Source organism: Chlamydotis macqueenii, chromosome 5 (genome assembly GCF_036417535.1).
Source record: "Chlamydotis macqueenii isolate bChlMac1 chromosome 5, bChlMac1.mat, whole genome shotgun sequence".
Lineage (NCBI taxonomy): Eukaryota > Metazoa > Chordata > Aves > Otidiformes > Otididae > Chlamydotis > Chlamydotis macqueenii.
Genome location: NC_141560.1, coordinates 36,479,204 through 36,493,378, shown reverse-complemented (window position 1 = coordinate 36,493,378; position 14,175 = coordinate 36,479,204). Strand labels below are relative to the sequence as shown.

General features: G+C 37.8%; 1 protein-coding gene across 3 annotated transcripts in view; it reads right to left on the bottom strand.

Annotated features, from left to right (window-relative positions):
- The window catches only part of EIF2AK4 (eukaryotic translation initiation factor 2 alpha kinase 4), a 39,983-nt gene that overhangs the window by 25,541 nt on the left and 267 nt on the right, over positions 1-14,175 (bottom strand). For all 3 annotated transcript variants that reach the window (XR_015258786.1, XM_086749934.1, XM_086749935.1), the window contains exons 2-12: positions 12,297-12,412; positions 11,137-11,239; positions 7,744-7,917; positions 6,822-6,902; positions 6,198-6,346; positions 4,869-4,984; positions 3,745-3,902; positions 2,772-3,307; positions 2,280-2,389; positions 1,617-1,774; positions 654-1,066 (exon numbers count right to left, since the gene is read on the bottom strand). Coding sequence is in view for 2 of the 3 variants with exons in the window: in XM_086749934.1 (XP_086606060.1) it covers positions 654-1,066; positions 1,617-1,774; positions 2,280-2,389; positions 2,772-3,307; positions 3,745-3,902; positions 4,869-4,984; positions 6,198-6,346; positions 6,822-6,902; positions 7,744-7,917; positions 11,137-11,239; positions 12,297-12,412 (2,114 nt within the window). In the remaining variant the exon portion in view is untranslated. The remainder of the gene's footprint in view (positions 1-653; positions 1,067-1,616; positions 1,775-2,279; positions 2,390-2,771; positions 3,308-3,744; positions 3,903-4,868; positions 4,985-6,197; positions 6,347-6,821; positions 6,903-7,743; positions 7,918-11,136; positions 11,240-12,296; positions 12,413-14,175) is intronic.

Below are 14,175 nucleotides of genomic sequence, written 5' to 3'. Positions count from 1 at the left end.
CTATTTGTGGAAAAACAAAAAAGAAAATCTAAGCTTTTGTTGAAGACCTTCCACATGCCTTGAACAAAAAAGCAAAACAAAACCAAACCCAAAAAAGCATCCTGCCTGCAAAGCAACACTTCCTTTGACAGCCCAGTCTCTTAAAGGGAAGGTATATATTTCTACATTCATAAGCAAAATTGAGATAAGTTTACTTATTTGCTTAAACAAAAAGTCACCACAAGTGAAAGAACCACTCCATACACAGAGGCAGGTATGGATTATGTTAATAAAAATCAAAACAAAAAAGAAAGGATAAGTAAGGTATTTTTCAGTATTTCTAATATTTCTCTGTTATTGTTGATAAAAAACTTACTCTCAAGGTTGGAAAAGACAGTCCAACATACAGTCAGTAGTCAGGCATTCTGACAGAAATTGTAAGAAACTTCTAGAAGTCTAAACCAAAATTTTCCTCATACACTGACAGTTTTCAGCTACAAATTTTCCTCTCCCTGGCTATCTGACTGCTGACAAATACTCTGTTATTGAACCAGGGGACAGAATGAAAATGCAGTCAACTACCTCTGACAAAAGAGGTGAGAATCATAACAGACAAACTTGGAAAAACCAACTCTGCTCATGTTCCTACAGTGCCAATACTAAAGCCTACTTACAAAAATGAATGTGAGAACACGCCATCACCATCATCGTCATCATCACTGGACTCCTGATCAGCTCCACTGAACTTGTTGCTGGAGGATCTTTCACACGAAGTACTCCACTCAACTGAACTTGTCAAAACTGGAGGAGGAGCATTAGCTTCCACACCATTTGTCTCCTCAGTTGTAAGGGTGAAGAGATCAGCTTTGGTGGGCATTCTTTTCTCTTCCGTTGCTTCAGATGACGACACAGTGGGAACAGGACTTTCATGTTTTTCTATCCAAGCATTGTAATACCTCACAATATTCTCATGGTTCAAGCGGGATAGTAACGTTACTTCACCCTTAATCCTTCGAAATTGCTTGCTGGCAGGGTTTATGCGGATACGTTTCACAGCATAATAGCAACCATCAAGCTTATTTCTCACCTGCAAAATTCAAAAAAAATCTAAAGTCAAATGCTTATAAATGCATTACCAAGCAGAGCCAGAAGTAGAATGATTTCACAGAAGAGGAAGTTTTCCTCCCACCTGGGAAATGACTACAATTCATATGCAAACTTCCCTATACTGGCAGATTTCTCCCTAGACTCCCAGCAATCTCTCACAACAATTATCACCCTATTTAACTCCAGACAAAAACCACAACACAGGCACAGCACGTTAGAAAATAATAAATAAAACCACCCAAACATTGAATATATTGTTTTGCTTCAGAGAAAACTGAAGCTTTGGTTTCAATAATAAACAAATAGTTTTCCCCAAGTCAAGTCTGTTTTGTCTGCATGGTAACTTCAATGATCTCTCCCTCTCCCTATCTCAAACCTCGAGCCTTTTTGTTATATTATTTCTCTCCCATTCCCTCGGAGGGAGGGAGGGGAGTGAGTGAGAGACACTGCAGCTTGGTCCTGAATGGGGCTAAACTATGACAACATCCCTAAAAAGGATTCCACAGAGGGAAGTAATTTTTATACCATACCTTGATGACTGCTCCAAAAGCCCCTTTGCCAAGTAATTTTAGCTCTTCAAACTCATTGTAGTAGCGTGAAAATTGTCTCTGTGTTTCTGCGAAGAACGAAGTGCTGGATATCTGACTGCTGGGTACAACTGTCTCGACGCAATCTATACCTGCTGAATCTGCAATAAGGACATAAAAATTACCACCACTGGCAGTATGGGGGCATGGGGATAAGGCACAAGGGACTGTCAAACAAGCATCAGGGAGAATATAAAATCTAAAGAACTTCAACTGCAAGTAAAACCTTTAATACAGTTTTTAATTACCAACATTAATTACACTGGACAAAGTAACTGATTCTAACAAGAACATAACAAGGGAAGAAGACTCATTGGAATAGCATCTTCCAAGGACAAAGTTAAGTCTGACATTTACACCGTGCAGGAGGTGGATGAATTTACAGGCTTAGTTAAAGCATCAGCTGCTTCTACTGAAGAGACAACAGCAGTCAGTCTACCTCAGCTAGTCATGGATACAAAAGCTAGTACGGTTTCTAACTTCCGGCTTAGTTAATGTAAAACACTTGTGCAGCCTTGTGAAGCTCTACCACAGCTTAATTCTTCTGTTAGTGCAGGCATGTAGTCCACTTATTTAGCAGAATACAGAAAGAACCAAGTTTCTTACCATCCAGATTTTCTTCAGCTACAGGCATTTTCATTCGTGGAATGTTTATAAAACTATGCTGTAACAACTGCTGAGGAGTCCATCTTTCCTTATCTTCCAAGCAAACACACCTGTTAGCAAACCAAGAAAAGAACTATTCAAAGATCTATTCTGTATCAGGCCTAAACGTTCAAAGAGGTCTCCTTATATTTAAGAAATTATCACCTTTATCATTCAGGTGGGAATCAGAAGCAAAGACAGACTAAATGACTTATCCACAGTGACACAGAAAGTTGGTGGCAGGGCAGAGAAGAAGAGAGCACCAGATCTGTTCTCTCGAATCCCAGATTAGCAGTCTGAGCTCTGAGTGATCAACCACCTCTTCTCTAAGAACTATGACTAGTGACACGGAGGGATTTAGCTGTTCATTTAAAAAAAAAAATGTTCAAGTCTTTAAAAACAAAAATTTAAAAAAATCAAAGACAAAAATACAGAGGAACATGACAAACATACTTTTCCAGAAAGTCTTGGAAGTCAGCAGGTAAACTGGTAGGAACAGCAACTGGATATTCCTTGGTTACTTGGCCCTGGCTGAGTGAAAGCAGAAGCAAGCCCAGACTCCATACATCTCCTTTTTTTCCAGGTTTGCTGGGAAGACCATCCTCACTAAAACGAACTTTGGTTTGCTCAAAAACATCTGCTTTGCAAATATCAGCTAAGCGCTTGGAAATGCTGTAGTCTGTCACCTTGACGTTTCCTTCAGCATCTACCAGGATACTGGAAGCACAAAGAACTTTGTGCACTACTGAATTACTGTGCAAGTACTCAAGAGCTGACAAGATCTGGGTCACATAATGGCGCAACTGCTCAATTGGAACTGGAGTCTCTTTGTGTAAGTATGTTGAAAGGCTGCAACCACTTATGTGCTCCACTAAAATGTCCACCACAATTGAATCATCCCGTTCTTTAAGGTTCATGCATTTATAGTGTATTATGTTTGGATGACTTAGCTTCGTCAGTGAGCTGAACTCTGTTTCTGCACCCTGAAGCTGTTAGAGAAACAAAACATAATATGCATTGTGTTATATCTCACAAACACACCACTACTAAAATATGTAACACATACAAAATCGATATAAAATACGACATTCCCACCCTTTTTTAAAAAGGAAGTGTTGTACACAGGGCAAGAACAACTTCAGTTTCTGCCAAGTAAGCTGGATTCCCTCTTTCTTCAGGATTGTAATATGTTATTATTTTATTTATGCACACTTACAAATACTCTTTCTTGTATTTATATTATTGTACATGAACTCCTGAATACCCCAATACACTCATCTTCTTCTGTGGTGCAGATACTATGAGCGCTAGCATTGTCATCAAGTTCACCACCACCCTATCAAGTTTAATATAAACTAGCAGCCTCAAGAAAAGCACTGAGCCTCACCTAACCTTTATTAAGCCAAAGGGAAAATACAGGCATTACCTGTTTCTTGCACTTCTCAACCTTTTCTACTTCTTGCGATGTAAGAAACCTTCCCATCTTTTTTTGCCACTGCAAAATCCACTCGTATACTAAAACAAAGTCTCCACTGCGAATTTCCAAGGCATTGTAGACTGATTTACCAAGCTGTTCATCCTTCCCTACAAATAAAGAGAGGAACATGGCTTATTTTATTTCTAAGGACTTGACAAGAGCTCCTGCAAATGCTAAACAAACACCAGTAAGTTTGCTTTCTACAATTGCAGAAACACAAACCTACTTACAACTAAACAAGTTCCATATCTACATGGTAGATATGGAAAACACCAGGTTTGGTGAGACTGAATGCTACGTAGCAGTAGCCAAATGAAAGCAATAGTACACTGGCAAAAGATTGCTGCACATTTTAAAGAATTTCAGGTTTAATAAATGAACACAATTCTTGCTGAGCAAATGTCGTTTTTCATCCTCAAACTGCAAAATAACAAAATTCTCTTTGCTCCAGAGTCTGTCAGGTTGTTCATCCTGTCACCGAGGAACTGCTATGCTGAAAACGAACAATGAAAACATTTGATGGTCCATTCATTCAGGCACTTCATGGAGGCCTTTCAGCTCTGAAAGTCTCCTGTTGTTGCCTGTATTTATGTTTTCGCTAAACCTGCTGCTTTTATGCCATTGCTATCAGCAGCAATGGAAGGAGAGTAAGTATGCATTTCTAACCCTGTGCTTATCATTGGTTTCACATATTACTGAAAGCTAAATGACTTCTTGCTTGGTAGTCATGTATCTGACAAGCTAGCTATTTCAATTTAAAAGCAAATAGTTTTCAGTATTATTTTAGTTATATAGAGAATATGGGATTTTTTTGGTATGCCTATTCAGTTATGTAGTTGTATCTGGAGAAGCAAATTTTTGCTTAAAATAGTCATAAGAAAATATAAAATATTTACCACAAACTAACTTCTCCTATTACTCTCTCTAGCTCTTGCCTGTAACATTTCATGCTCCACAACAATATTCTCTCCACCCTTGCTGCCTGTTACCTGTTAACATTGTTTAAGGTCGCCCTCTCAAAAAAACCCAGCCCAAACCCCAGTATTTCAAGCTGCAATTGTAATTTCTCTTACCTAGACATTTTCCTTTATGGACAGTAAGTTGTCCAGCACCACCTGTGCTGAAGTTCAAAACTTCGTAATTTCCAGTGGACTCTTCATTATTATTAACAGAAAGCTGTCGTTCTCGTCTGCAGTGTGAACAGAACATTTTTCTTCAACTCAAAAAGACAGTATTGTTGCAGTCACTAGGCCCTAAAGATATCAATTCTGCAAGAGGATTAGCCTTCAGAGACTTTTGCATCCAATGATAATATCCATTAATTTCAAAGATACTGAGTTAGTCCAAAGATATGTCCAATTAGAAATCCAGCATTCTAGCAGCAATATCATGCTGCTAAAAAAATTATTTTCACCACTTAAAAAAAAAAAGTTACTTATTTTTAACTTTTTTTTTTTATAAGAACATATAATGTAAGAATTTGTGTGGAGAGTTAACCTAAGTCCATTGTAAATGTCCTGTAATAAAGTATCGTAACAAACTTCTGAGACACTTGTCTTGTTTCACAAGCATAGACAGTATTGCATTTTGTTATAGTAAGATTAGCAAGAAGACAGGAAGAGAGATTTACAGACTATCAAACACTACACAGAAACAACTGTGAAATACGACTTGGGACAGGCAAAGGGAAGAGATGGCAGCAAGAGCAGAAGTAAGATAGACCAAATAAGAACTTCTGCTTCAGATATCTAGTGTTACTGATAAATAATGTAAAAAATTTTCAAAGTCGATTAAAAAAAAAAAGTGTATACTATTTCTACACTATTTCCATTAAAACAATAGTCCAAATAACAAGTAATTGGCACAATCTGACTCAAGACTAGGAAAATTAATACCAGGATATCTCCACTGTCCTTGACACTTATATCAGCTAGGAACACAGGAAAGGGAAAAACAAAACCAAACAAAAACTCCAACCTACCTATGTCATCGCCAATCCTAACCTAGATGATGCAATCAGCATTACCTGATTCTCAACAAGGAACTTTACAGCAACTGTTTTGAGATTAATATAAGCTTTATTTACTGTGTCTTTCCAAAATTTTCATTAGCCGATTTAATTTTTTTATTCTGCAATTGCCAACATATTGCTTACTTTTACAAAACCAAGTAAGCCCTTCCAATAATTGACAAATACTTTCTAACCTAAACTAAGGGCCAAGCTGACTCTCTTAATTTGAAAGTTCTTAAGTTATCTATGATGCCAAATGAAGGGGAGGAGAGACTAAAATGAACAACCGAACAACATGGCACATTACTCTCTTGCCTTCACATTTTACTTTGAAATTTAGTATTTGCAGAAGAAAAAAAAAAGATATCCACATACAAAATGACATACTCACTTTGAACGTCCAGTTGAATTTGGTCGGTGTTTATTATTCACTCCGTGTTCTAAACAGCTCCCATTTAAACTGGAAGCAACTCTATATCCTGCAGCATCTCTCCTGTGAGAATTTTCTTGACTTGTCAGAGCAGCTATTTCCAAACGTTCCTATAAATCAGGAAAAACATCAATTGCTTCTATCCTCAAAATATGCGAGTACTTGACTACTATCCTATAAAGTCACCCAGACGACAGAAGAAATAGGTTTTCATAATAAATGTACACAGGAGGCTGAGGAAGAAGTGCTGAGATTCAGGAAGCACCTTTTAGCACTGTCCACAGGCAAGAATGTAAAGATTCTTTACAATGAAACCAGAAACATAACATACTAGCTTTTTATGTCTGCTTGAAAACAGCTATCTCAGTACACTTAAGATACATTCAACTATTTTCCCTTACAGTTGGTTTTCTTCCAGAGATAAACCACATATAATCAAGGACCTACTTTACCTTAGATCTATTAGAAGCTCTGAGTGAGAAAAGATGTCCAGGACAATTCAGTCATGTAAACATCTCAGTTTTTTATAAGCATATGCTGGAAAGTTAGTGCACTGGTTTTTGCACGTCTGCTTAGAAAGAATACCTGTTTGGCAATCTCTTTCTTTTTTCTTTCTTCTCTTTTCTCCTCCTCCCTTCTCTGAATCTCGTTAAGGATTTCACGTTGCTGAAATGAATTTCAGTGTTGTTAGAGATGCAACAGTACATGCAATGCAACTGGTAATCTTACTGCGTTTTAAAAAAAGAATAAAAAAGAAAAAAAAAGGAAAAAAAAAGCTATGGTGCTGATTTTTCAAAAGTATTAAAAGAGGACTTATGGATCTCACAAGAATAAAAAAAAAAAAATAGAACCAAATTAGGTCTCCTGAGGAAGTTAACAGCATCAATTGTATGATATAGGAGAATGAAGTTGTAGACAAAATAAAATTACTTTTACTGACAGATCTAACAATAAAGCTTCATACACAGAAAAGACAGAGGAATATGCCAAAACATTCCTTTAAAAAAAGAGCTATTCTATCCATATTCCCACAGCGTGGAGACTCCACATTGCTAGTCTCTCTGAACTTAGATGAATCCCCTGATTTCTAGAGAAGAATGTATGCAAGTCCAAGGTCTCTTTAGATTAAATTTATTGTGCTCTAGAGAAGTCCATCATAGTGAACATTCCAGTCACCCTATGGGTGAAGGGAGGTATGATTACCTACCAGTCTGGCTAATACTTCCTAGTTTAAGACAGAATGTATTTAATATATACAGATTTGTACACGATGCTCTTTATAAGTGATTTTCATAGGCTCAGAAATAAAAATTTAGGTTTGTTTCAGGCATAAATATTTCTCAGGGTTAAAACCACATATTTAAAGTATTACAATTGTAGCAGCAGATGTAGTTCATATAGCACATACTGATTGACTCATACTGACCGGTCTGCAGCATGATTTACAAAATCATGACTGTTTAAGTTATTTTAAGAATACAGTTGTTCACATTTTAATTTCTCTTACCTCCTGCTCCTCTCTTCTCTTAACTTCTTGTGCTCTACGCAATTCCTCCTGAGCCAGTCTTTCTTGTTCTTTTTGATGATTTTTTAGCATTTCTTCATGAAAAGACTTGGAAGGTGGTTTATTATACTCACTGAGAAATGACTGTACGTGGTCAGCAAGTTCAAATATCATCACCTGAAACAAAATAAATACAAAAGACACAGAGCTGAAAGAACAAATAGATCAAATAGTAAAGCAATACCCAACTTGAAAAAGCAATACAGCAACAGCATTACTGCTGATTTTGTTATTTATCAGGGAGAATTTACCATATTTCAGTATTTTTTGTCAGAAATGTTTATTACTAAACCATAACTGAAAAATCCCTGACCACAGCAGCAAAGATGGCAAAAATTACCAAAAGACAGTCAACTTCAAATATGATCTTTTTCTGAAAAAAAAATTTAAAAAGTTAAACAAAATTCTTTTTCTCATCTTCTTTTAGGCATATTTTTCTATTCACAAGGATATGTGTCACATGACATATGAGGTACAACAATCCTCTGCAACTGTCTATTACTGCATCTACTGCTACGAAATAGTTCCTTATTTCACTGCTAACACAAAATCCAATCCTTCCTCTGCAAAATAGCCCCCCCCGCCAGTTAGAACTGTAAAGCCACTTAAGGCATTCAACGTTCACATAACCACAACTACTAAAATAAGAACTACACTGAAAACTCACCAGAATTCTGCTAAATGGGTTGCAAGGTTGGAATCAATCTTCAGTTACTGTTTACTTGAACTGGGTATGTACTGATGATCTATTTACCTGTCAGGGCTCAAGCTTTCATCAGTCTAGTAGCATCTCTTTGTTAATCCAAGCAAGCCACAGTGCTAATACACCAACATTAAAGAATAGTACATCAGAAAGACGCATCCCAGCAGTCACCACCAGCACTGAGCTGGATTTGCATGTATAGGTGTGAGGACAGCCAAAATCAACTGCACCATCTGCCTGTAACAGGCTGACATTTAAAGATTCTCAGACACCGAATTCCCTGCTTGAAAGTAAGAATGAATCATAGAATCACAGAATCTTTAAGGCTGGAAAAGACCTCTAAGATTATCAAGTCCAACCGGATGGTGACTCCACCGCTTCCTTGGGCAGCCTGTTCCAGTGCCTGACCACTCTTTCAGTAAAAAAATTTTTCCTAATATCCAATCTAAACCACCCCTGCCGCCACTTGAGGCTATTTCCTCTCATCCTATCTCTTGTTAGTTGGCAGAAGAGACCAACACCCACCTCGCTACAACTGCCTTTCAGGTAGTTGTAGAGAGCGATGAGGTCTCCCCTCAGCCTCCTCTTCTCCAGACTAAACAACCCTAGTTCCCTCAGCTGCTCCTCATAAGACTTGTGCTCCAGTCCCTTCACCAGCTTTGTTGCTTTTCTTTGGACTCACTCCAGCACCTCAATGTCCTTCTTGTACCGAGGGGCCCAAAACTGCACACAGTACTCAAGGTGCGGCCTCACCAGTGCCGAGTACACGGGGATGATCACGTCCCTACTCCTGCTGGCCACGCTGCTCCTGATACAAGCCAGGATGCTGTTGACCTTCTTGGCCACCTGGGCACACTGCTGCTTCATGTTTAGCTGGCTGTCAAACAGTACCCCCAGGTCTCTTTCCACTGGGCAAAGGCAGAAATGAAACCAAGAGGCAATTCAGAATAGACTGAATGGCACAATATGCATATATCTGGCACGTGCAAACTAAAACACCTTTCCCAAGTTACTATGCAGAAGGCAAGCCGATAATACATGCACACCTAAGTATTAAAAAAGGAGGAGTCTCAGTAATTAAAAAAATGGCAAATTGCTGTTCCACTTGATGGGTAACTGAGGTTATTCTCAAATTTTCCATATTGCAGAACACACTTTAATAAAGAATAACTGTCAAGGCAGAGGGAACAGTTATCTTCCTTTCCCTGCAGAGAAAGTAATTCAGAACCGCATTGTGTACATCATTCATAAAAAATGTGAATCATACATGTAACTTACAACTGTATCTATAATTGCTGGAGAAAGCACAGTTCTCGCTTTGGGAAATTAACCTTAGGAAAACCTATGACACATTTGTAGCTCTTTTTAATATCAGAAATCAAACTGGGATTTAAAGCCCTACAGACCAACAGCTCTACCGGGGTGAGTTGTGAGCAGACTTATGTATCACATAGTCTAGGGGTTACTTACAGAATCTGAACCTTGTAAACCTATCAATTGTCCATAGCACGCTCATCACAAAACAAAGAAAAAGAATTCCAGAATACACTGTTACTCTGCTAATATCCAAAGATACTGAAAAAAATTGAGGAAATTCTTGGTTATTGAATAGAATGAACAAAACAGTATCTGGCTAAAACAGTTAAAGTATCTAAATAAAAATTGGCAATCAAAATAAAAGTATAGTATGCAAATGGAAAAAAAGGCTTGATGTGGCAAGATTGAACAATGGGCAACCCCTGCCAAACCTGTAAAGTTGACAGGCCCAGGAAACAGAAAAGAGAACATTATCCCATTTCCACATATAACTTCCACCACTGTGTATTTCTCGATTTTAAAAATGCAAATTGAGCTAATCAAATGTGGTCATCTGTAACATTTCCAAATTGTGATAAGAAACAAACCATAAGCCCTGCTTTCACCAAGAATTCAATGTTTACCAGTAATTCTTTGAATCATTTCTGTCCTCAGCAACAATGGAAGAGTACTGTTAATACCAAACATACCTGGGGACTTATACAATCCCTTAAAATAAACACAGCCTCTAAGGTTCACATATTTCTCCATCTTTCTCTTTTTATCTTATTTGGGAGGTAAATCAAGTATCAGTATTCCTAAACACAGTAGAGAAGGCGGCAGAACAGCACTGAGTGACTGTGCTACAGCCACAGAAGTCAACTGTTGAGCTGGTGTTACAACTAAGACCTCTTGCCCTTCGGTTCAGCATTAGACGAACAAGATCACACTGAAAAACTCTTCACGTAATGACTATTTGCTTGAACAGGTACAGCCACTTACAATATTCAAATTAATCTGAACACTGCAGAAAGCTTTCAATTTTAGACTTAGCATTGCCTTTCATATTATGAAACGACTCTGAGAATAACATGAACCTTTGAATCTGCCTTTAAACAGGGACAAAGCTCGCGTTATTTACAGACGCAGTCTTTTAAGAGTGTGCATATTCTGAACTTTCATTAGAAACACTCTTAACAAAGAAGGTAAGTCCCTCCTTCCTCAGCAGCAACGCAACTTATACTTCCAATGTGGATGTAGTTCATTCTATTATATCACACTTTTAAAAAAAATGATTTAGGTTCAGAGAGTATTTCTCAATGAAGTGAAAAGCTTACCTCTCCGCAGCGCTGTTTTGCCAGTTCAGCTAGTCTGGATTTTAATTCATTTATTTTTTTATTTGATAAGCCTTTTGAATTTTTTAGCTGTATTTCAGGGACACTGGGAGACAGCAACAAAACATTAAAAAAGCCCTCATTAGAAAAAGTGAGTGTAAAAAGCAATTATGTAAGACACAGAACGTTGATAGAAATGGTGCATGAGGGAAAAGGAATGGAGTTCATAGTCACTTGGCAATCAGTCAATGCTGAAATCAGCAGTACATAAATATTACATACACAATAAAGCCAGAAATACTGCTTTATATTCCCTGTCATTAAATTTTCTGCATGCAGATTAACTTTAAGTTATACTTAACATAAGAACTACCAGAGAAACCCTACAGACTCTTATAATCCAGTTATTAATCAGGAATTTACTTAACAGTCTTTTAAAAATATTACTAGCATAGCATTTAGATGTTTAAAATTTATTACCGCTATACAGGTTACACAAACTTAAAGAAACATAAATAACAGCTAAATTAAAAAAAAAAATGTTTATAATAAAGTAAACAATTAAAACATCTGTAGCTATGCTATCTTAAATTAAAAAAAAAATAGAGTGGCTGTTATGTCCTGTGTTACAGGGTATAACTGAGCTACCACTTGGTAAGGAATAGCACTTCCCTTGTACACTGCTCATGCCACAGCACAAATGGATGAACTAAGGCTGATTACGTGCAATTCTTTTTACATTCTTTATGGAGAACGCTTCCAAAAGGCTAACTCAGCAGAAAACAGGAACAGCAGATATAACTGAGCAGATTACTTTAAAAATGACGATTCACTCCCTCTCTCAGTGGGTCACAAGCTGATTAAGTTTAAAAAGGACAGTAAGATGCTAGCAGGTACCCCTGTGTTTGCACATCTTCAAGCTACAAATGGGCTGTGGTCTTCCACTTACAGATGCATCCCTACCACATCCAATCCAAGTGCCAAATTTTATAATCACCTATTATAAAATACCACAGGCTTAACAAACACTGACACGCAGAAAGCAAGAATAAAAAAAAACCAAACAAACAAACAACTACATGTTTTTTCAACTTACACTTCATTATCAAAAATAGAGAAAAATGTTCAGAGGAAAAAAGGTTATATTTTAAATGTTCACTCACGTGTCAGGGTAAGTATGTGGACACTTGACCCACAGATCAACTTTGGCATATACTTCATTATCACCAGTCAATCCCTGAGGACGCAGAGCTAAATTAATTTCAGGAGGCTGTCGTATCTAAAATGGGAAACAAAATTTTTTATTTAAAAGAGTTTTGTGGTCTTGTTTTAATGAAAGCACACAACTCTCACAACCTACATTATGGTAGAATTCAAGTTAGACCATGCAAACTGTGGAAGGAAAAAAAAAAAAAAGAAAAAGAAAAGAAAAAGTATTGACGTTGCTCAATGAAAGTGAACTGAGCAAGAAGGAAGTTTTATTATAAAACTATTGTATTCTGCTTACTGTAGGCTATTAGTAGGAAAAAATTAAGTAAATGTAACACAGGTTATTTATGGAATATCACAAATTAAAGTATTCGTTATAAGAATAATATCGTTTCTTTTGTCTTTGTTTTACATCATTAACAAACACCAGTCAATATTCAATATTTTATTTTCTGAGATGGCAACAGACTATAACACCACATCTGTATACAACTTGTGCAGCCAAACAAATGGATAGTAATTTTTTTGTATTTGTATTCTTGGTTTTGGCAGAAACCAGAATTTTAACAAGTATTGCCCTTCCTCCCCATCCTGTTCAAATTGCCTACTTAAAATCAGAATAAGCTAAAGCATGCCCATAAAAACACTCTACATTTTTTCTTTTCAATTAGAAAATTAAATTAAAAAAAAAACAAAACAAAACCAAAACCGAGACCTTAGTAACATGACAGACAGGGAAATAAGACGACATGTAATAACAAATACAGAAACAGGTCAAAAGGTGGTCACTGTCCCCTCTCTTTCCACTTTGCATTTCCAACAGGTTAAGTCAAGCTGATGTCAGGTATGAATTTAATAGGAAGTGAGATCTGCAACACTTCAGAAAACCCAGTAAATTACTAATAGTGCTCACATCAAACTCTATGCAAAAAGAAAAAAAAAAAAAAAAAAAACACAAACCCAACAACAAAACCCCAAAACCACCACCAACAAAAAGAAGCTACAGGTTTCTCCAAGAACTTAAAGTTTAGGTTTATGGCAGAAAATGACAGCAAGGGCTATGACATTTTGTAGAAACTAAAAGATCAAAGAATGTAAACAGAGCTGGCAGTCACAGCGAACTTGGGGAACTCAAAAAAGTGACCGGTACCTCCAGGTACAGGAAAACAGTGCCACATATGCAGCTGGGAAAAAAATCTCGATTAGACACTGTGGACACGAGAAAGAAATGGAAAAGAGTAGCGAGTACTAGACCTAGGCATTAATTAGTTGTAATAATAATTTTAAAAAACTACAAAAATGATCAGTTCTTACAGAAACAGCCACAGTTTGAGTAAACCACAGCCTATAATAAATATGCAACAGGTATACCGATGAGATAAATTAATTAAGCTGTATTGAATTAGTTGTTTAAGGGATGAATTAAGCGGCAATTAAAAAAACCCCACCCTGATAATTAATTAAAGCACAAGTTATACGCACAGCATTAACCGTAGCGTGAAGGCATCGATCTAGAGCGTTAATTGCATGGGCGGTCAGCGACACGGCTGCCTGCCGAACTCGGGGAGGACAACGGGCAAACAGCAAGAGCCGAGCTGTGCCGGGCAAGAAACTCAAGGGCTCAGCACCAGCGAGAAAACGCCACCAGCGCGCCCGGCCCGGCCCGGCTCTCCCGCCGCCTCGCCAACACCGCGCACCCGCCCGCTGCGCCCCGGCACCTGGCAGGAAGGGGAGCGAGCGGCTCCGCCTCTCCGGGCCGCAGGAAGCGCTAAGAGAGAGAGAAGGGACGAGACTCTCACGCTCGGAGGGACCCGACGAGGGCCAGGGCCGAGG